Source organism: Clytia hemisphaerica, unplaced genomic scaffold (genome assembly GCF_902728285.1).
Source record: "Clytia hemisphaerica strain Z4C2 unplaced genomic scaffold, Clytia hemisphaerica genome assembly, whole genome shotgun sequence".
Lineage (NCBI taxonomy): Eukaryota > Metazoa > Cnidaria > Hydrozoa > Leptothecata > Clytiidae > Clytia > Clytia hemisphaerica.
The window spans coordinates 466,377-489,389 of NW_027103917.1; the positions used below are offsets into that span (position 1 = coordinate 466,377).

Genomic DNA, 23,013 nt, shown 5'->3' on the forward strand with positions numbered 1-23,013 from the left:
TAGCGCAAGGGTTGTCTGTAAAATTCATGGCAGAACGTTATAAGTGAAATATAATATGGTATATGTTACTGAACTGGTTAGCGCAAAGCTAGAGAGTGCTTTAAGCTTTTCAAAGCAAAAAAAAGTGAATATCGCAAAAAATTATGTTGTTATTGTTTTTAAAAATCTACGAAGCTTCTGATTGGTCAAGCGCTGTAATTCCATTGTATGGTTACGTGACCTAGATAGGCTTTCTTATCTAACCACGGCACACTTTTGACCCAAAGCACTCCATCTAGCCTTCCGGGCTTTATATGAATATGTGGTAAATAGGTGTATTTTGTGCAGCTATCTGTGCAAGGATTTACGAGTGTATGTGCAGGTTACGTGGCTAATGGTATTGTGATTTACTGTGTAAAATTTATTGGATCGCTTTGTATCAAAATGTTCGTCAGTTATTTCCATCTCCTAAAAAACTCCATACTTCAGACTGTTGACATGAACAGCCCTTATTGAATACGATGTTGTTAATATCACGTGCTTGAGGGTTGTAAACTTGCGTGAGAACTTCCAATTTTGCACATTGTCCAATTCCACCCATACATAATGGTTTGGTGTCTTTCAGACAGATGACGTGCTGGTGAACTTCTGGAATGTACCTGATAGAATAATTGTAGACGATGTTATCGTCCGTTACAGTGATAGTAAAGGTGGGAAAATATGGTGGTATGGTGTTATGGGAGTATACGGGAAAAAATCTGCGGGAGAGTTTCGAAAACTGGCAACTCTACCGACTGTAAACTCTTTTCGGCAAAAAAAGGGTAACCCCCCCCCCCCCAGGAAACCACAATCGATTTGTAAGTGTTCTAAAATAGGGTTTTAACGCTAGACTTAAGACTTAAGACTTGGTGTGAGTCGATCCAAAAGTTCAAAAATAGTCCAATAAGGCTCAGAATAAAGCCTGGAAGTCTGCCAACCCATCCCAAATTGAAATATTCGATTAAATTAAAGAGATAGCCCAAAATGGACTTTCTCGCCGGAACTTTAAATCTTGAAAAACGTTAAAATAACCGAATATATAATAATATATTTTGACCTTGATTGTAATTTTGATATCTCGTTAAAAAGACTTAACCAGATTTATCTGAAATGTGACGCAAAACTTTAAAGGCATCGTTTTTTTCTTATCTGAAAAAGGATTTAAAGACTCTTATTCTTTTTGATAAACTTTACTAAATTACGATGTTCTCCAATTATAACATAAGCGAGTTTTTTACTCATAATTATCAACTCCATTATAAAACACCCCTGTCTCAGTGACCCGGTGGCTTTTAAAATTTCACCGGGGATAAAAAATTTTCTTTGGAAAGCCAGTGGGGATTTTTCAAAGACAGAAAATACCAGTGGGGACACAGAATTAGAATAAAAATTTCAGTGGGGATTTCGAAATTTTCTTTTTTTTCCAAGTTTGTTGAAACAGTACAGTAAGTGTGATAAGCAAGCAATTTTATTTCAATCTGTATGTAATTATATGGATATGCATAATGCATAATAACATTTTTCTTTCCTCCCACGCAGTCTTGATTGGGTCAATGAGGCTCATTAAGTTGAATTACTTATATATCATTTCCTCCCTAAGTTCATTTGACCAAAATTTCCAAACATAGACCTTTCATCTTGAACGGGTAGAATAGCAACTATTTGGTAACATGACAGCTATAACAGTGCCGTAGGAAGCATTTTCTTATTGGGGGGGGGGGCTGAAGTTTAGTGACACCGCGAGGGCCAACCATGGTTTGGCCCGAGGGGGGAAATTTTGAAAATTTAAGCTCTAGAATGCTTGAAAATGCACTCAAACAGACTCAAAACAAAATGCTTTCAAGAAAAAACAAGAAAAACTTTGCATTTTGCAAAATAACCATTTTTGAAACAATTATTGGGGGGGGGGGCATAGCCCCCCCTTGCCCCCCAGTTGCTACGGCACTGTATAACAAGAAATAGACAAGCTGTATTGGAGTGGCTACTTTCCTAGGACAGTTCCCATATATATTTGATGAGATCAACGTCCTCATGATCTCGGACATAAATTTTGTATACCATGATCCTAATGAGCAGCCTAGCTCAATGGTACAAGATCGAGCAATGGACTCTCAATTTAATATTACCCTTATTTTTTTCTGATTCGATTGTATTTGATTACGTTTACAGGGGGTTTAGGATTCAAAAAGAGTGGTGTATCTCTGGTATTATGACGTAACGGCTACATAAGTGTCTAAGGAGGCGCCACCATGGTTGGGGCCGACGGGCGAGAAAATTTTTGAAAATAGGACCCTCTAGATTGGCTAAATATGGCCTCAAATTTCAAATTTTTGACAGTAAAAAAGCAGTTTTTTGGTCGTAATATAGCAAGATTTCAGGGTCTTTTCAGAGTGGAAAAGGAAAATAACGGGTTTCCTAGTAGTTTAAAAATTTTTCATACTCAGGTCTAGAGTTCCAAAGCCAAGTTGCTTTTAGGCCATTGTGAGGCCTGACCCCTTTAGCACTGCGTTGCTTATAAAATTAAAAACCGTATAGCTATAAAAAAGTTATGATAGAAAAAGAAAAGATTTCACAATTACTTTTAAAATCCATTCATTTTTTGAATAAATAGGTATCTCAACAATAATAATGTACACATTTTCTATTAAAAAATATGAAAATATCACAAGCCTCACAAAGGGAGAGAGCCATAAGAATATACAAAAGAGATGAACAAGAAAATTGTTGGAAATTTTGTGTATAATCTATTATATCAAAACCTCTGTGAGAGAAAAAAAAAGTTATGTTGAAGCTTTTTTGAGTCAAAGTTGTTCATTTGTTAATTGAGAAATAAAAATCTATTATCAAGCTTTGATGAAGCTTATGGACATTTTTCAACAAAATTAAATATGAAATAAAATGTAAAAACTAGAAAAACAGTAATATAATGCCTCTACATTCATTTCTCCTTATGTCACTTTCATTTAAAATTCCAAGAGACACCAGCCAAAAAATAAAATAATTCACAATAATTCCAAAAAAAATGAAAAACATTTCTCAGTCAAGCAAATGAATTCTTGGTACTTATTTTAAATCATAGCTTGGGTTTCTTTACTTTGTGTATTCATGATATTCATGATGTAATCTTTTATACGGACACAAAATAATCTGGAACTAGTGGCAAAATTTGCCACTAGTCTTTTGTTATTTTGCCACTAGTTTCGGGTTATCTCGGGTGCTTCCGTATAAAAGATTACGTCATGAATATCATGAATATGCATGTCAGGATGATAGCGGAACAGGAATATAATCCATCAAAAATGAATTTAAAACATATTCCCAAGTTAGTTCAAGAAATGTCGTTTGGTGTTTGAGCTCTGAGTTTGGGAAGAAGCACGTCAAATTATCAATATCATTGACCGATTCATAATTTTGATAACAAAAATCACATTCATGGTCTCCAGACGATCTCAATCGAACGGAATCGACGATCGAATCAATCGAACCAAATCGAACGCAATCGACCGATTGAAATTCGATTGTCGAACGCAATCGAATCTCAATCGAATATTACCGCAATTTTCAGATTCGATTGATATTCGATTGCGTTCGATTGATGTTCGATTGCGTTCGATCATCGATTCGGATCACGAACCGGATTGTTCATCGCATAATTTCTACGGGAAATCGAAAGTAATTTCATTCGGCTTGTGATGTTTGAGAGCTTGGATGTTGGGAAGCTGCAAGAATAAAGCCAGACGATCTCAATCGAACGGAATCGACGATCGAACCAGTCGAACAACAATCGAACCAATCGAATATTACCCAGAATTTTGACGTTCGATTGAGATTCGATTGCGTTCGACAATCGAATTTCAATCGGTCGATTGCGTTCGATTTGGTTCGACTGGTTCGATCGTCGATTCCGTCCGATTGAGATCGTCTGCATCTGGTGGTCTTGAGAAGTCTGTTTACAATCTCTTTGATATGGGAACTATTTGACAGGTTCAGTATCATATGCAATCAATTCAACAATTTTGTCTTTGTTGGTCACTAGATAGCCTATCATATGCTTCTGCTGCTGTTGTATTTTGCAGGGCATGGGTCGTGCTGTATCATGATGGACAAAATAAAATCCTCCAAAAATTCCTCACAACAAGATTCAAAGCAGATCATTCCCATAATTTTTGAGTTTCTACAATGACAATATTCATTCTCTCCCTTGTATAAATTTCGTCTTATGACTGTTCTTTTTTCTTGAGGTAGAAATAAATCCAGACAAACATGTCCCTCTCAGCACAGGACTCAGCTTCTTGCAAAGTTTTCCAAGTTTGTTTCTCTCTGTCTTCCTTTTCATCATTCATTTACAAAACATCAAACTGACACTGATAAAAATCCATTAAAGTATTCTCAGGGTCAACAGAAGTCTATTTTCAACCCATTTTAATCATCAAAACTCCATAAAACTGCATGAAGAGCACAAAGGTTTATAAACCACTGTAAACAGTTTTTCGTGTCTCACATTGTAGACAGGCCTGTTCATAACAAAAAATCGGGATTTTCTAGCCTAGCTGAACGCGTACTACTTAGGTAAAGAAACCTGTCAGTTTGTTTCGCTTAGCTTGCGAGCGTGCAAAATATATATTTAAAGGTATTTCAAAATCAAAACAAATATGGTAGACTATCTAAATTGGATGTTAAAAAAAATTGGCTGGCTGGATGAAGTTGCTTGACAATGAACAGTCAGTCTTAAAGATAAAGGTTATCAGTTAAGAGTTAATCAAAGATAGAATAGCAGTTAGCAGTTTTTTAACATAAGTTTTCAAACTAAAGTTTTGCATAAATTCTGTTGATGTTTTTGAGCATATGCGGGTAGCGGGGTTTTCTCAAAATCTTCAAGTTTCAGTGGGGACGGGCGGGGAAATAAAAATTTTGAAGAGCTACTTAGTGGGGATCTAGAAAAATTAAAGGCTTTCAGTGGGGATTCCCCGGAGGCAAATTTAGCCTGTTTTTCTTCCCGGGGACAAAATTTTGGACTTTTTTTTCAGCGGGTGGGGGTGCCCAGCGGGTCTGTGACACGGGGGTGTTATAAAATATGTTAAAATAGGAATTATTCCTGGTATAAAGATTTGGCGTATCCAGAAAAAAGTATAAGAGTTTGATGGCTAACTGTGTCCGAAATAATTTTAAATGGTTTCTTTTGCCATTGTAAAGAGGGAAGGCAAACTTAACATTTGGTACCATAGTGTCCTCCCCCCCCCTTTATAAAGGGGGGGATTCTGATTTTGGCCCTTTTTTTAAAGTATGGGGGAAAATGAAAAATTTGAAATTTGCTGGGGGAAAATAAAGAGGGGGGAAAACCATAAATTTAGGAGATTTTGACTGGGGGAACTTCACTGATCTCAAGGTGATCTTGTTGCAAAACCTGTTTAAGCAATAAAATCAGCAAATCTTTTGGGATAAGCCAACTTTTCAATACAATTTCATTTTTCCAGCACTTTCAAGGCTATTTTTTCAAGCTTTCCAAAATTTCAAACTTGATTTAAGGCATTTTTATGTTAACCATTATGGGGGAACCGCAAAATCTTCAAATAGCTGGGGGAATTCAAAAAAGAGGGGGGAACCGAAAAATTTTGAAATATGGTGGGGGAAATAAAAGAGGGGGGAATGGAGAAAAATTTTGATTTTTAGTGGGGGGAACCAACCCAGGAGGACACTATGGCTACGTAACTTTTTGAATTGGTTCAGTGGTTCTCATAAGTTTTTGAAGTCAAAATTTGCTTTTGAAATAGTCGTCAAAAATAGGGTATCAAATTAACGCAATTCTATGCAGAAAACCTCAAATTTTCATTATTTTAATGACATTTACGACTCAATTAAATGATCTCAGCTAATTTTTATCAATTATCCTAACTAAAATTATGATGAAAAATAGGAAAACAGTATTTCTGAGCGATTTTTCAAACAAAATTAAGTGAAAAATGTTAAAAAATGCTTCATTTGATACCTGCTTTTTTTGACGTGTTTTTTGGACCTTTTTGAACGTGAATTTTGAAAAAACTTGAGAACCACTGAACTAATTTAAAAAATTATATACCAAATTTTAAATTTTCCTTTCCTCTTTACAATGACAAAAGCAGTTGGCCATCAAACCCTTATACTTTTTTCCGGGTCACCCGGTATGAGAAAATCTTACCCTTCTATCCTGATTCGATAGCGGCATTCTGCGCACGAGTGAATTAGGTTTGAATCAATCAATCCAAGAGAATCAGTGTAACCCAAAAACTCTGTGTTCACTTTACCAGGAGGTATTCCAGTTGACATATCAATAGTTGCCAGAATTTGTCTCCGATCTTGTGGACATTGGTCTGAAGTTCAAAGCATATTGTTAGATTCTGAAATGATTGAGTTACTGAACACTTTTTTATTTAAGATTCAAGTGAATTTAAGTAAATTCTCAAAATAAAATAAAATTTTGAGTCATGTTTTGCCTGGAGGAGATTGCGCTTCATCTCATTATAATAGCTGGGTATGTGGAGTTTTTTAACACCTTTTGCCTTTAAAAGGTGGCAACCTGGGTTTAAGACAAGGCGGCTACCGTTCTAGGTGCAGACGTACCAGTGCAAGACCGAACGGTTGAGTGATATCACATGATACTCAAACAACGCTTATCCTCCACCCTAATTGATCAGTGGTCAAACCAAGGTTTTTCGATGGAAAACGGATTTTACATAGCTATTTAGCACGTAATCTTGAAATTGTGGACAAACCTTTTCAAATTAAAAAAGAATTATTGAAAATGTGTGGATACCCCCTGGAAAATGGGAAAATTTGCAAAAATACCCTTGGAAAAATCCTTTTGATGCCTTAAAGTGAGGGTGGACGAACTAAAATCTGTTTTTTTACCCCCTGTAAATTTTAGAATAACTTTTAACCCCCTTGGAAAAATGAAAAAACACCCCTGGAAATTTTTCTCGAATTACCCCCTGGAAATGTTCGTTCACCCCCTGTATAGATATAAAATGGAATGGCCCAATTTTTAGACGGAAATGAACTCTTTATTTACCGTCACTGAGACGGTATAATTTGTCTGAGACGGAATAAGTTTGAATACTGTTCGACGGTCTAGGTCATGGGAAGAACTAGCCTTTATGATTGATGAAATTACGGACCCTAAACACAAATCAAAATCAAAAATCATTAAAATTTTTAAACATCTTGAAACTTAAATTTAACTTACCGACTGATCTTCGTTTTCGTTTCCCTGGTAACGTTGCATTGCCTGTCGAATTAAAAGTTATGTTTTGTAATGTATCAATCAAACCAGTTCGCACTAATTCCAATTCATCAGCCGTTGGTGGCTCAATATCTTGTGGAGCAATTTCGAGAACAAAACCTGTCGAGTTTAAAGCATTTTTAAGAGAATCAACTTCACTTTGGAGGTTACCAGATTCGCTCAAACATTGTTGATATTTTCTACGTAACTGATAGGTCCATCTTCGACAAATAGGACGACATCGCCGGCGGTTAAATATCGGTTTGCCAGGTCGTCTTCTATGTTGGTCGGATATTTGAACTGCACAGACAACCAACAAACAAAGTGCGAAAATTACTCTCTATAGAAAGATGAAATAGGATTTAGAAGTTATTTCAAAATGAAAATTCTTCTTTAGGCGTACAAGTTTTTACAAAAAGTTCAAGATTTCGCGATTTTTAGCCATTTTTGCGGAAGTAAATTCATGCTCAGGAAAAATATAATATAAAGAGCTGAAAATAATCAATTCAAAGGTGACATTCTGTCGAATTTAATTAACATTTTGTCACAATTAAAGGCAAATTTTATTCAAAATCTTAGATTAATTTAAATCACGAAAAGCTTATGCTTCGAAGGAAAGGAGAATTTATGTTCGCGAAAATTTGTAAACCTCAAGTACATATCAGGTTCTTTTCAAACTGAGCCAAAAAAAACCTTGTTGAAAATATCCTTTTTCCGGTCTCTCTTTTCAAACTCATTCAAAAAAAAATTCTAACTTTCCTTTTTCCAAAGAACACCGACGTTACACCGACAATGAAACAATTTTATGTGTCAGCCTTGTCGGATCGAGGTCGAGAATTCAGTACAAATATAACCTTACCATTTTGTACGTAGAGTTCTGCTTCCTTAACCAGAGCCAGTTGATCTTGATCTGCAAACTAGTGTCTGACACTCCCTTCTATATATAAGCTTTTAATTTGTTGAGTAGACAATAAAATACTTAATGAGCTTTCTAATACTTAATTTTAAATCTTAATTACTTTATTTTAAAGCTACTCATTTAAAAGAGGCTTAATTTTATGTGCATACTAAAGGGACAAAGGGTCACGAATGATTTTAGACAGGTCTTACACTTCAACGTTATTTTCGGTAGCCTGTCCCAAATCCGCACAGTGGTTCGATTTTTCAAGTTCAAAAAAGATTTCAATGTTTTTACCTAAAATCGATTTTCTTGCGTTTCCAGAAACCTGAATAGCCGAGCGGTCTTAGAGGTTATAGGTAGGTTTATAGGTAGCTGCGCTAGCCGGGTGCAGATCCTATGAAAATGATCATAAGACTAACGTAAAAGTGCTAGGTCATCAGGTTATCCACGTAAAATATCCTATCCCCGTTTATTATGATAATGGCACGATTCCCCTCAATATGGGGGTTTTAGAAATAGCACATTGTGTCAATGGTCAATGATGAGGGCGCACCTTATCCATAGATTTATAAAGCCTGAAGGGCTAGATATCGTGCTTTTGCTGAAAAGTGTGCCGAGGTTAGGTAGGAAATTTCAGCGTTTGACCAATCAGAAACTTCGTGGGTTTTCGAAAATAATAGCAGCAATATTTTTTGCAATATTCACATTTTTTTTGCTTGGAAGAGATTAAAGCACTCCATCTAGCCCTTCGGGTTTTATAAATCTATGACCTTATCTAGATAATACAGGACAATCAGTCTTCATAGGTTCTCTGGCCTATTATAGCTTAAAGTCAAATTTGGTATGTACAAATGACAAAAGAATTCAACGGTGTCATAAAAAGTAACATGGGTCTAAAATATTTTAAAATCTTTAAGATAGTTGATCTTCCGCCATTTTCTAACGTTTGTGTGAGAAGCACGTACACATAAATTCCTTCCCTAAGTTACAAACTTTATTATGTTCAACCACATTAAGATAGTAGGGTTTTATCACTGATCTTTAACTACTTGACTGGATCAGGCTTCCCGTATAAAAGGACGCGTGTTCAGTTTTCGAGCTGACTAGTCCGTCATCTTGTTATCGGCAATCTCTATTAACCCTTTAAGTGTTCTAACTGCCTTTTGATTGATTGCCTTTGTTATCAATTCAGATTGTCCAAAGTGCAATTCGACTGTTTTGAAATTCGACTGCTTTGAAATTTGAACGTACGAAGATCTAAAAATTAGACACTTGCACGGGAAATCTGTGAGCAGTAAGCCAGCCTATCTAGTGTGTAAAAGAATATGATATCTGTGAAATTTATATAGTATGTTCATTCTCTAACATTTCCTTGTTTTGATTTCGGTATCGATGGAAACATAAATTAAGATGACGTAAAACTCGTATAAAACTCTGCAACTCTCTGATAATCCGATTAAGGATAACATCCTACGCTTTCATCGTTATTGTCTGTTTGCATGTCTCATTGTCTGAAATGTTTTTTCCTTAATACCAATTTTGACGTCAACTTTCTTTTAAGACCGGTCTCCACTTTCGCGCGAAATGAAAAAAACTTTTTGGTGTTTTTGTAAGGTTGGTCGGTTGAAAAATGAAGCAATTCCATTGGTCGAAATTGACGTAACGGATTAAGAAAGTAGAATTTCCTTCAACTTTTTTTTTGTTCGCGCAAAACTTTTTTATGACGTAATATTTTCTTCAAGCAAAATTTCACGCAAAAGTGGAGACCGGCCCTTAGATTCTTCGGGTAATCATGTTATGTCCTTATTCTATTAAAGATATTTAGTCTTAGTGTTGATATCCTTTCAGCGGTTTAATTCGAAAGCTTTATTATTGCAAAGTTTCTTTAGGTAACTATACTAGTGTAAGCCAATGGTGCAAGATTTTGAAGGGATTGTGCACTTTTTGCAAAAAGCATGAAATTTTGCACAGACCTACTTTAGACCTAAATAAACGATTTCAGTCCGGGAGCCCAAAAAAATTTGCCTTTTTTCCCCTTTTTCAGCCGATTTTCTGCTGACGTCAGCTAAAAAATTTTGGCCTACAGGTCATCTCTGAAAATATGGTCATATCATATATCGTTGGATCGGAAATGTTATGTAGATTCCAAAAAAGGATTATCTCACATTTTGAAAATTTAGAGAAAAAGAAATATCAATGCTCAATGTGAGCACGGTATTTCCGACAAAGAAGTGAATTTTTGGTGTTAATGGGGGGGGGGGTGCAAATGTTGAGGGATGATTGTAACAAGTCTTTAGCTATGTTATTGGATTGCGATTACCATTTGAACTTATCTTGGGAGCAAGAGCGGAACATAAGTATATTTTTACATTCATACATTACCGGGATCGCGGTATGGGCTCTTCCAGAAAATATTTGTACATAGGGGTAGTGAAAAATCTTCAAAATTTGCTATGTTCTTGTTGCAAATTTGCTCTATTTAGGGGTAATTTTGAATGTCTGGGGGGGGAGGTACATTTCCAAAAATTATATCCTCCATCCCCCCCTCATAATCAAATTATTTTCTATAAATTTTTAACCGCAATTGTGGGATTACTGTCACTTCTCTTTCTTAAAGCCCTGCGTCTTTTAACCATAAAACCGATAAAACCATTCATAGCAACATGTATAACCATGTATAGCAACATCAAGCCCCGCGAAATCATAAAATTGCGCAGATGAGCTTAACCGGGAAATTTAATCCTCGCGAAAATCTTTCCCATTAAAGTAGCATAGGATGCAATTTCCTCGCATACCCTCATACTCTCACCTCACATCGCAGAAGTTTACTTACTTACTTACTTACTGCACGGTTTAACGTCCGTTGTTCCCAGCAGCTGGGGTTGGACGCCTTCCTCTCTTGATGGCCGTACGCCATGCAATGCGATCGTTTGTCAGGTCGATGTTGACATTGAGGGACTTCATGTCCGCATTGATATTGTCCGACCATCTCTTTTTTGGTCTGCCAACATATTTCCCTTGCACTACATGAGTGAGCATCTTTTTTTGCCAACAGTCGTCGTGCATACGCTGCACATGACCGAACCAACGAACTCTACCTTGGGAAACTAAGTCTTCAATACATGGAATACCAAGTCTTTCTCTAAGCTGGGTCATCGAAATCCTATCAGCCAGACGAGTTGAACAGATCCAACGAACCATCGCGTTGTCATTTCGAACAAGCCTGCTACAGTCATCAACCGTGACTGCCCAGGTCGGGCTTCCATGAAGCAAAACACCCGAAGCCGAAGTAAAGACACGACCACGACATTGCAATGGGATGCTCTTATTAGTCAAAATTGGCAACAACTGTCTAAATTTATTCCACGCAGACTTCACCCTTGAGGTAATTGCATCAAAACAGCCTCCATTGTCCCCAATCATATCACCTAGGTAACAGAATGTGGGTACTACCTCAAGATCTGAACCGTCTATAGAAAACACAGGGGAGGGAGGTACAACAAAAGGATTTAGACAAGCAGGACAAACATAGTTAAAATTTTCCCTTAAACGCCCTTTTATGCCCGAGCATCGTTTATGAATGTAGTTTTTACATTGGCGGCATAAAATAGAGTTGCTCCCTACTCCTTTGTAGCAGACACCACAAGGCCATTTACTTGTCTTTTGCCTTTCCCTCAGACCATGTTTGCAATGCATTACTTTGGTCTTCCGAGTGTTCACACGTAAACCCTTTGACTCAATGGCCTGTTTCCACTGGGTTAGCTTGAACAAAAGCTCCTCTTTAGATTCTGCAATAATAACCAAATCATCTGCGTATAGTAATTCCCAAGGACAACCGGTACGAAATGACCGAGAGAGAGCTTCCATGACAATTATAAATAGTAAAGGACTCAGGACTGATCCTTGATGCACACCAACGTTTACGTCAAACTCGTCGCTGTATTTACCATTGATGCGAACACGAGATCTTGGAGAATTGTACATAGCCTGAACCGTTTTTACAATCCATTCAGAAACACCAAGAGTTCGCATGGCCCACCACAGCACTTTCCGTGGTATACGGTCGAAGGCTTTTTCAAGGTCAACAAAGGCAAAAAATATGTCCTTCTTTTTTCCAAGATATTTTTCTTGAAGTTGTCGTAAGATGAATATGGCATCTGTTGTTCCACGACCAGGCATAAAACCAAACTGCATGGAGTCAATTAAGATTTGCTCTCTGACCTGACTTTCCAAGATGCGCTCCAGTACCTTCTGCAGTACTTCTAACAACTTGAGACCGCGATAATTACCACAATCAAGGGAGTCACCTTTTCCCTTATACAAACTAATGATGTACGATTCGTTCCATTCATCAGGTACCTTACCTTCGCGAATAATCAAATTTATAAGGGTTGTGAGTTTCGGGACAACACTATCGCGCGAGACCTTAAGCATCTCAGAAACTATGCCACTTGGCCCAGCGGATTTGCCAGATTTCATCCGATTAATGGCTTTGAGTACCATTGCCTCAGTTATCTCAATTGAGGGACCCATGATGGGATCTGCGTTTGGAAGAGCAGATTCATCCCAGGCAAATTCAGAGTTCAGGAGACCATCATAATGTTGTTTCCAGGCCTCTAACTTTGAAGCATCATCATATACAATATCCCCTTCTTTGTTACGAATACACTTTTCACCAACAATGTCTTGATTCTCAGACTTCATTTTTCTAGCAAGCTGGAAGACATGGTTAAGCTTATCTTTCTCATTCAAATTACGAAACCTTTCAACTGAAGCATCTTTTTTAGCCTGGTAAACTTCAGATTTTGCCCTGCGTTTAGCAGCCAGATATGGCTCTTTCTGACCACCACGTTTCCAGATCTTCCAAAGTCTTCTTTTCTCCTTAACAGCAGTATCAACCCTTTCATTCCACCACCAAGTTTCCCTGCGTCTTTGATGTGGTTTTGACCAACCGCAGGAAGTATCAAAGGATTCAAGAATAGAGTTTTTCAAATTTTTCCAGGATTCATCAATATCATTAGAAGCAACAGCATTTTGCAATTTCGCATTAACACTTGCACAGAAATCCTCACAAATAGCAGGCTCTTTTAGTTTCCATACGCGTCTGCGTCTGGGAAAGGCTTTGAGAGTCACCTTACCTGCATTCAGAATAATGTCACCAACAATCAACTTATGTTGTGGAGTGCATTCTTCACCATTAATTACAGTTACATTGCGGACTGTTTTTAGGTGATTTCTCGGAATTAAGATGAAGTCGATTTGTGACTTTGTGGCACCAGACTGGTAGGTGACCAATTTATTGTCTGATTTAGAAAAGAATGTGTTAGTGATAGCAACATTAGCAGCTAGACAGAAGTCAAGAAGTCTGATACCGTCAGCATTTCTGTCACCAAAACCATTTCCACCGTGAACATTGTCGAAACCTGCTGTTTGTTTCAAAATAATTATTTTTCCATGGTAGATGATATAATATATACAAAAACCTGTATAAAATATCCGAAGACATGTTTTTATTAGACTTTGATTAGCACATTGAATACTGGATTTGGTATGAAAAAAAAGAAGATAATCAATAACATATTAGTGAGCTTTGGTTATTGGTCATTGCTCATAGGTTGTGTATTTGAGATTTTAATTTTTCTTTTCCATTTCAAAAGAAACCAATTTTTTTTCTCGAAAAAATAAGCATTTCAAAGGGCTGCAAAGGGCGTGATTTGAGCTTCATTTAAAACAATATAGCTTTAGTGTAACTGAGCCTGTTTTCCAAAAAAATATGCTTATAAAGAGCAAGTAAAAGCAAGATGTGATTTTGGAATGTTTTTTTAGATAAGATTTTGTAAAAGTTTACATCAATAATTTTTCTGTCAATGCGAGTAAGTGTGTATGCATTCTTAATTGTTTTAAAATTAGATTTTTGTCCGACAGTTCCGTCATTAATTACCATCACCCAAAATATTCCATACTTTATACTGTTGACAAGAGCAGCCTTTATTTAACGTAATGTATCGAGTTGGTTGTGCTGTATTGGTCGGGTTGTAAATTAGTGTTGCGACTTCCAGTTTCGCACATTCTCCCACGCCACCCATACAGTATGGTTTCGTTTCTTTTGGACAAATGACGTGATGGTGTACCTCTGGAATATATCTGAAACAATAAATGGTTGCTGAGTTGAGACGTTGAGTTTAGCCTGCCCCACTCCTACCACGGGCTCAATGTTTTCTGATCGAAAACAGATGGTGTAGGCATAGTATAAGAAAGCCGCGGCTGGAATATGTACTGCATTGTCTTTTCAGTTAATTGCTGTTCCATCTCTGTCTCCGAGCTTTATAAGAACATCGAGATTGTCAGTATATTATTGGTAGATAATTTTTGAAATTTTCTCTTATTTTCCTTCACAAAATGTTTTTTTATTGCTAGATATCTTTGAATCTGTACCCAATAGAACACTTTAACTAATTTTGGACATATTTTAGGGGTATTTTGTGGAAACGATAGTTTTTCGCCAAAATTGAAATTGTAAGAACTATATTCAGGATGACAACTTTCCTGTCAGTTTGAATGATAAATTTTGAAGGTGCTGGATTGAAATTTTCACAGAATTATCTTGATGTACTATTTCATTGATTTCTAAAAAGATTTCACTGAAATATTGTGAAGGCATTTCGAGGCACTTTATTATTTTTTGAGTTCTTTCAGCCCACCCATTTTGTGCTTGTTTAAATTTCTTATTGTTAATCTTTCCTGTACAATGATTTTATAATGCAAGTGTATTATCAAGGGCATATCATTAATGACTAAAACGCACTTAGAAGTAAGTATTAACGACAAACCAATAAAATTCACCATTAAAGATACTACATTGCTTATTTCTTGATCAACAAATGGTCATCAAATACGACAGAGATAGAACAAGAGAAATTCAGGTGTTATCATTCCAGCCGCAGCTTTCTTATACTATGGTGTAGGAGTACTCTATTGAAAAACGAAAGACACTATTGTATTGAGGTGATAGAGTAACGTCGCTTTAGTAGAAGGAATTTGCATGCTTAAAATAAAACTCTACCATAGAGGTAACAAAGAGACTTGCGAGAAAATGTCTCAGTTCTAGTTTAGACGGCCCACTTTTCGCCCTGCCTATTCTAATTGCGAATTAAAGTGGATATAAAGTGGGCTGTCTATAAAGTCAATGCATGGCCCTCTTTTGACGTCAATGCAATTTGTTCTTTCAAACATTTCTGAGCAAAGATTTTAACAACCAATATTGTGCCCTCTTTCTGCCTACTCTAACAATTAGAATAGGCCGGGCAGAAAGTCGGCCGTCTAAACTAGAGCTCAGACGCGGAATCTTGTCCAACCGTAATAAACTGTACTTCGTGTTCTTTTTTCTACGAAAAAAAAGTTTAGAACAGGCTAAGTTAAGCTCGAATCTGAGAACCTCTTTCTGTCAAATGTATCCGAAATTTTGCAAAACTAAGCAAAATAATATCATATTGTAGATATTTACCAACACCAGGTAAAGTAAGGTTTTATTTTTACATAAGTGTTCCCGTTTCAGGCACATATTTCATATCAGTACAGTGCCTGCCTATTGTTGTTATAAGTATTTGCTTATCCTGGTATAAGCAAAAAATGTTGTTTTTCCTCTTTCTGACCAATCTTGCTCCATATCCGTGTCAATCCAATGTGAAAAAGCTTTTAAAAATTGATGAGTAAGCAAACGATATCACTCTTATTTAAAAACGAAACCTTTAACTGGTTCCAAAATCATTCTTACCCAGGTATTGTGATTTGATAACGACATTCCGCACACGAGTGAATAAGATTCGAATCGATATCTCCAAGAGAGTCAGTGTAACTAAGAAATTCTGTGTTCATTGCACCAATGAGTATTGCATCAAGGCCACCAATGGATGCCAGGATTACATCATGGTTCTGTGTGCATGGTCCTCCTTTAAAGTATAAAATTCGCTATAGAAAACTTTTTCTAAAGAGAGACTTCACTTGCGAAAAGTGTTTCAGTAGAGAACTTATATTTTTATAAACACTATTCATAAACTAACAATCAGAACTTTCCATGGAATGCCACTACCAGAAAACTATTAAGCCGAGGACGTGATTTAGATTCCGACTCACGACTTTCACGTCGCCAATACACTGCTTTACGAACTGAGCTTTTCCAGCCATGCTAGAAATTGAATCAGGAAATGTGTCGGTTTTTAGACTCAATCGTTTAATCCGATCTGCTCACGGCTCTTTTAATAATGTTTGTTTTCAAATATTTTAAATTATTTTAAGTGGACTTACCAATAGATCTTTGTTTCCTTAGAGCAAATTTGAAATCATCTCCTGGTATCTGGAAATCATTGAACTTTACTCTCTGTGCCTTGTCAATTATGTTTTTACGGACCAATTCCAATTTGCCAGGCGTAGGTGGTTCGATTTTTTGCGGAGCAACTTTGATATCGGAAATTGTCGAGCTCAAAACTTCCTTCAGAGTGCCTACTTCGTTTTTAAGGTTACCAGATTCAATCTTACATTCTTGATATTGGGTTTTTAGCGGTGTGTACAGAGTCTTATATTGAGTTAAACTAGCACAACAATCAATAGAAGGTCTTTGTTGATTGGTTGTTCCAACTGATGCCTTAACCAATAACACCCAACAAAATACGAGAACCACTTTCTATGAGCAGAAAAGGTAGTTTAAGGGTAAGACTTTTTTCAGGACATACGAAGCCAAAATTTTAACTTATGCTGACAAATAAGAATCGACAAAATTATTTTCAAATTTGGAGGTAGGGGTGTGCGTTGTTCTTTCTTTTGAATTTTTTGGTTAAAAATGCTGTGTGAGCAAATAGTAGATATATGTTAAATAATGTACTCTAAATCGCTTCGCATTTCACCTGTATACTTTTTAATGCAGCCTTCTGTGAAGAGGTTCATACAAAAATCTGCTTTTCAAGCCTAGATCATCCACCACCTCACTCCTGGCGGATCTTAAAATAGTTTCAAACTGCTCCCATAAATTGTTTTTCTTTACCTTGATTTTCCTTGAGAAAAAGAAAAAAATTCTACCCAGTTACAGTTGACTCCTTAATTCGAACAAGTTTTTTCCTACCCTTCAGTTAACAATGCCTTATACTCAAATTATCCATAAGTAAAGCAAATTTGTATTCCTCGTGCGTGTTCGAGTTATGGAGACTTCACTGTAATAATATATAAACTCAAAATCTCACCATCATGCACGTTTAGTTATACTTCCTCAATCCGGTTGTTGATCTTAAAGTGCAAACTAGTTTTTCTGTCGTGCAATATGTTTCAGTATCGAAATTATAATAATTTGAATAATGTTTCCAAAAAACCACGTTGTCAATTACTGCGTGGTTCTTATTAGTTCAAATACCAATCTCTTTATGTATCTCGTAATTGTTTTGACCTCAAAAGGGATTTTTTGTTGTTTTAATTTTATTGCATTAAAGTTATTGAGACTGGTGGAAAAATCTTTCAGTATTTGCTGAAAGTTATGTTATACTTATCATAAAAATCATTAAAGGACCGATAACGCTATATTGTAATCAGCCGTATCTTGTAAAAACTGGCTTGGTTAACCAGGCTATGTTATATCGTGATTATCGGTCCCTTTGGAGCGCCTTGTTTAGACTTAAATAAATAGAACGATTTTTAGACTACATTAAAAACCTGATTCTGACAATCCGATTAAGAATCATAAAGGCCTCAAATGGCTTTTAATTGTCGGGTATATGTCTGTATATCATAAAGATGTTTTTAGTTTTAAAGCTTTTAATGTCAGGGACTGAAATTATCTGTCATTTTAGTTTTTAAACTTCCTCTTACAATTTCAAGGGGTCATTTCTAGATTTAACAATTTCAGGGGGTCATTTCTGTGTAGGTTTATGTTATCAAGTTTGGCTTACAGATATTACCAAGTATTTCCCTATTGAAGCTTAAATATCTGTTGGACGTACGCGTACATCCGACAGAAAAAACGGTTTTTTTGCCATGAAAAATCAAAATTTGTTAAAATGTTAACTTCAGCTTTTTCTTTGGTAAATGTGAACAAAATTCGATTTTAGAGGCTGAACTGAGATCCGGTTGCCGCTAAAATTCGCCAAAATCAAGAAAATCGTGATTTCAAAAAGTTTGATTTATTAAAAACAGGCCCCAGGACATTGGCTCTTTAAACCCAACTTTTAGCTCTTAGCAACTTTTAGATGACTACTGAATGGTAAACGTCGTCCTCCCCCTTGTGGATATAACTTTCTAGCTGGGTTCTACAAAAAATGATACTTGATCCCTCTATGTTTAATCAGCAATCAAAGAGAACAATCAACGTTAAGTCTATGGATAAAGACTGGCACGCTCCATTTTCTTTCGAATAAGGCTGCGACTGCAGTCGGAGATGACCTGAAGGCTGATGGCTATCTATCCGACGGTAGAGGAGGGTACCACTCTTTTTCCCTGGATTGGTCCACCTACCCTTGATCCTTCTCTTTAATTGCTGAGTAACAAGCATCAACTACCATTTTGTACTAAGTGCGAGGTCTTTTGTACGATCTATCCAGGGGTTGAACCCACAACCTTGCGCACCGTAGCCGGATGATCTACCTTTGTACTACGGGCTACGAATAGTCAGTTATACATACCATTCCAACCTTTTTTTCTTTTTCTTTATTTTACAGAAAGAACACATTTTGGAAAGCGTCCGAGAAAAATCGATCAACTTAGCAAACGAAATCAACGCAGAGTACTGGGAAGTGTCTGCCAAATCAGGTAAGGTCTTTTTTTAAGAATTAATTTTGTAAAAAAAACGGGTAATACTCAGCTTATACCTTTCTACGAAAAATAAAAGGATCGGTGAAAAAAGAATATTTTAGGTGAGAAACCTTATTCGCCGATTTTATTACTTTTATTCTTAAATCAGTTTTCCTGCTAGTTGGCGGTGGGGTTACACCCTCCAATGAGCCCAAAAAATGTGGGAGCTATAAAGATGTTTCAAATATTTGGGGGGCCCAATGTACTTGGGAGGAGTTGAAATTTCATCATTTAACGTGAAAAGTTTGTGAAGCTGAAAATTTTTCGCCCGCTACGCAATATTTCTCTATAAAATGAGCAAAATATTTTTTCTTAACCTTTAAAATGCAACATAATTTACATTGAATAAGTCATTAAGTTGAATGACTTAAAACTCAGGAGGGACCTAAACCCAGGTTGACGCTATGTTTCCTGTTCTCGTGAATTCCTGGACTGGTGTTAAGAGGACACATACACATTGTGGTCAACCTTCCGGTAGGGTGATTGAGGTTTTTACTTACTCTAGACAATTCCCACCGTAATATTTGGCAAAAAAGGGGAATTGCCTCAAAACTTTAAAACCGCAAGTGATTTTTAAGTGCTTTGAAGTACATTTCTGAAAAACGTTAAAATACCCAAAATTGCCAGGTGCTGATTGTAGAATTATATACCGGGTGCACCAAAAAAAAGTATACAACTTTGTCGAGAAATTGTGAGCTTCAGGATTTAAATTTTTTTTTCATTCTTTTTTTATTGTATAGAGGATGCTGTAACTTGAATTTTGAGCTATCATACATTAAATTTAAAAAAGTATTTCGAAAATTTTTTGAAATTTCGACATGGAAAAAAAGTCAGTTTTTTGGAAATAACTTTCGAACTACTTTTTCAATGTTTGATAGCTCAAAATTCAAGTTAGAGCCTCTTCTATACAATAAAAAAAGAATGAACAAAAAATTTAAATCCTGAAGCTCACAATGTCTCGACAAACCTGCATACTTTTTTTTGGTGCACCCGGTATTTTTACTTTTAGGTGAAAATGTAAAAGAGATGTTTGCGCGTGTAGCTGTTTTATGTTTTGATCAAGCCGTGCTTCGTGAAACGGAGAATCTGAGAGATACATCCAAACCACAGATAGGATCGGGTGGAATTAAAACATCCAGGAATCAAAGTCAGACTATTGGTAAGTACGCTCCCTTCACAAACGCGGGTGGTTTTTTTCTGCCAGTGGGGGGGGGGGGTAACGGACTGAAACTCGATGGGGATCGATATTCCCATGTTTTTATTGTTCGGGATTTGAAGTCCATTAGACTCAAGTCAGAAAATTCAGTGGGATGGAAAAAATGGTACAATATATTTTGCAGTGAGGATTTTTTTAATTTGATTTTTTCAAGCAGTAAAAATTGGATTATAATTTCCGCAAGGGACTATAATTTGGCTGATTTTTCAGCAGGAAAGGTGAGAAAGGATGTGTAAGTATTGTCTTTCATGATAAAAACAATTTTTGGCAACTCCAAATATAATCAATATATCTCTTTGTGATCAGTTTTAGGTCGAGCGGATTCTCCATCGGGAAGTCCAGATTACATTCATAGAGCGTACAGTAAAGATAAGAAGAGCAAATGCTGTGGTGGGCCTACTTGACATTTTATAATATTTTCAACGTTACATCTTCTTTGTCGAATCCCTATTCATCACATATAGTTTGTGCCATTGACTTCCAAGCCCGAATGGCTAGACTCGAGACTCCTGGATCAGAAATGAAGCCACTTGTTTCAAATCCAGAACGCCTGCGCGTGGTTTTTACACAAACGCCGGATTGAAAGTAAAATCTATCGCTAGATTTAAAAAAAATACAGTCCTCAAAACAAAGGAACCGCTAGATACAATCCGTCATCATGATTGCGGCGCGTTCTGGATGGGAAATAAGTTGCTTCACTTTTTCTTATCTGGGAAAGTTTAGAGATTCTACTCTAGCCCTTCAGGCTTTAAATCCAATGGTTTGTACAGAAGCGAAGGAAATGAAGGCTAACCCTAAATCGGAAATCGTTTTTGTCAAATTGATAAAACGGGAATCTCAAATTCCGAGAAGGAAGGGAACGTGGAAATCCAAACACGAGTATTTGCATAAACCTGAATTGCACTTAAATTAGTATTTCTCTGGCGTGAGTTTGCTTCACTCTTCACGGTTTCTTTCAATTAAAATCTTAATAAAAATTTTCAATTTGAATTTTTAAGCATACACGATAAATTATCTTTTTTTTTAACGGAGTAAATATTTTTTCGAAATTTAGTTTTTAAAGTTTAGTTTTGTTTGAATTCAATTTTAATTTTTATATTGATCGCTATTTATTCTTGTGTTAATAAACCTCAAATCAATCAATCAATCAATCATCAGTGACTCTTACGTAACCAAGAATGGAAAGCTATTCGAGTGGAAAAATTATCCAATGTAAATTCGAGTGATCCGAAAAAGTGATAATACACTGAAGTTTAAAAAATTCAATCAAGTCAAATTTTCGAAACTCAAGTTGAGTTACTTTAGGGGACGAATAAAACTTTTGTACTTTTACTTTCTAAAGAAATTAATATAATTCTGGTCCAGTTGTGAGATAAGTTTTAATCTTAGCAAGCGTGGCGAATTTAGTTTCCAGCAAAATTAGCTCCCTTTAACAGTCGGGAACACTATATGGAAAAGGCAACTATTGCCTTAACGTGAAATATTTCCTGAACGGTAAGGTAGAAAATTTCCCGAAATGGCTAGACTTTCCAAATTGGAAAGTTCACCAATTTCCCGATCGGGAAAGTGGCCTCTGAGCACTCCGAAAATGCCTGTGGAAAGTTAAAAACTTGTCCCTCTTGTAAAGGAGGGAAAGTAAATAATATTCACCAGGTAGTTAAGAAATCCACCGGGTAATTGCTTCTTAATTTTACTTTCCCCATTCTGAATTAAAAACTTCCCTATTTGGAAACTTTTTCTTGATCGGGAAACAATGATGAAATTTTCAGTCTGGACATATAGAGAAAACTCCTCATACATGATGCCGAATTTTCTAGAAAAGAAAGTTTATTTACGGATTACCTCGCTTTTGTGGATAAAATGATATAAAAATTAAAATTAATGATGTACTTTAGGCGTACAAACTTTCGCGAGCAGAAACTTTCGCGAGGACGAAAAATCGCAAAATTCACGACATTTACTTTCGCGAATTTAACGGGAAAATATTTTTCGCAAGCATAAACTTTCGCGAATCAGGACGTGGCTTGAAACATTTGTCCTTTGACTTTTTAGTCTTTTAGCAGGCTAAAAAGTGCCATAAAAGTAAGTTTGTCAAGAATTTTTCGCGAGAATAAACTTTCGCGAATGGCCCTTATTAGAATTTTTAAAGACATTTACTTTCGCGAAAATCGCGAAAGTTTCTGCTCGCGAAAGTTTGTACTCCTAAAGTAATATTACAAAAGCCGTCTTTTGGCTGAAATTTGCCCCCCCCCTCCACTTAATATTTTTTTCCAGGTAGGTTCAAAAAATAAGTTGGAAGATAATTCGAACCCAGTCTATGAGTTCACCTTTTTAGTGATATTCTGATAGCACTCTCGAAAGTATTGCACCACGCTTATCAGAAAAATCAAAAAGCGATGCAAGTGGTTCTGGGTAAAAGATTGGGACGAGATGGAGTTTTTACAAGCTCTTATTTGATTTGGTTGGTCGTTAACCAGTAATAAAACAATTTTGTTACTTTTTCTAAAGAACGCGTCATTTTTATTACTTCAAATGACCAATTATTAAAGTATCTTATAAAAACTCCATCACATCTGAAAAGATTAGCAAGTTTATGTATTCGAAATAAATCGAGGGGGGTGGTATAAAGCAAAGTTGACTTGAGTTGTCTCCAAAATCACCGTCCACTTTGCTCGACGACGGTAAAAATACCAAAATACCGTCGTCTATTTAGGTGAGCAAAGGCGATATAGAGCCGCGTAAATCAACTATCGACTTTGTTTTGTATCACTTACCGTCGCCCTCGATATCCTC

The 23,013-nt window shown here is 36.3% G+C and overlaps 3 protein-coding genes across 3 annotated transcripts in view; 1 reads left to right on the plus strand and 2 right to left on the minus strand.

Annotated features, from left to right (window-relative positions):
* The window catches only part of LOC136809314 (ras-related protein Rab-36-like), a 31,178-nt gene extending 9,807 nt beyond the window's left edge, over positions 1–21,371 (plus strand). Inside the window, exons 8-10 of the mRNA XM_067065832.1 lie at positions 18,872–18,962; positions 20,014–20,163; positions 20,527–21,371. Of these exons, the coding sequence (XP_066921933.1) occupies positions 18,872–18,962; positions 20,014–20,163; positions 20,527–20,624 (339 nt within the window). The 3' untranslated portion in view covers positions 20,625–21,371. The remainder of the gene's footprint in view (positions 1–18,871; positions 18,963–20,013; positions 20,164–20,526) is intronic.
* LOC136809315 (uncharacterized) lies at positions 50–8,207 on the minus strand. Its single transcript, XM_067065834.1, has 4 exons — positions 8,133–8,207; positions 7,238–7,613; positions 6,194–6,365; positions 50–638 (listed from the first exon to the last, which is right to left on the minus strand). Exons 1-4 carry the CDS (start codon positions 8,133–8,135, stop codon positions 431–433), a joined length of 759 nt encoding a protein of 252 aa, XP_066921935.1. The 5' UTR covers positions 8,136–8,207; the 3' UTR covers positions 50–430.
* On the minus strand, positions 13,979–17,570 carry LOC136809312 (uncharacterized). The gene is made up of 4 exons (XM_067065830.1): positions 17,408–17,570; positions 16,479–16,854; positions 15,949–16,123; positions 13,979–14,318 (listed from the first exon to the last, which is right to left on the minus strand). The coding sequence occupies exons 1-4, from the start codon at positions 17,411–17,413 to the stop codon at positions 14,108–14,110; spliced, it is 768 nt and encodes a 255-aa protein (XP_066921931.1). The 5' UTR covers positions 17,414–17,570; the 3' UTR covers positions 13,979–14,107.
* Positions 21,372–23,013: the final 1,642 nt, after the last annotated feature.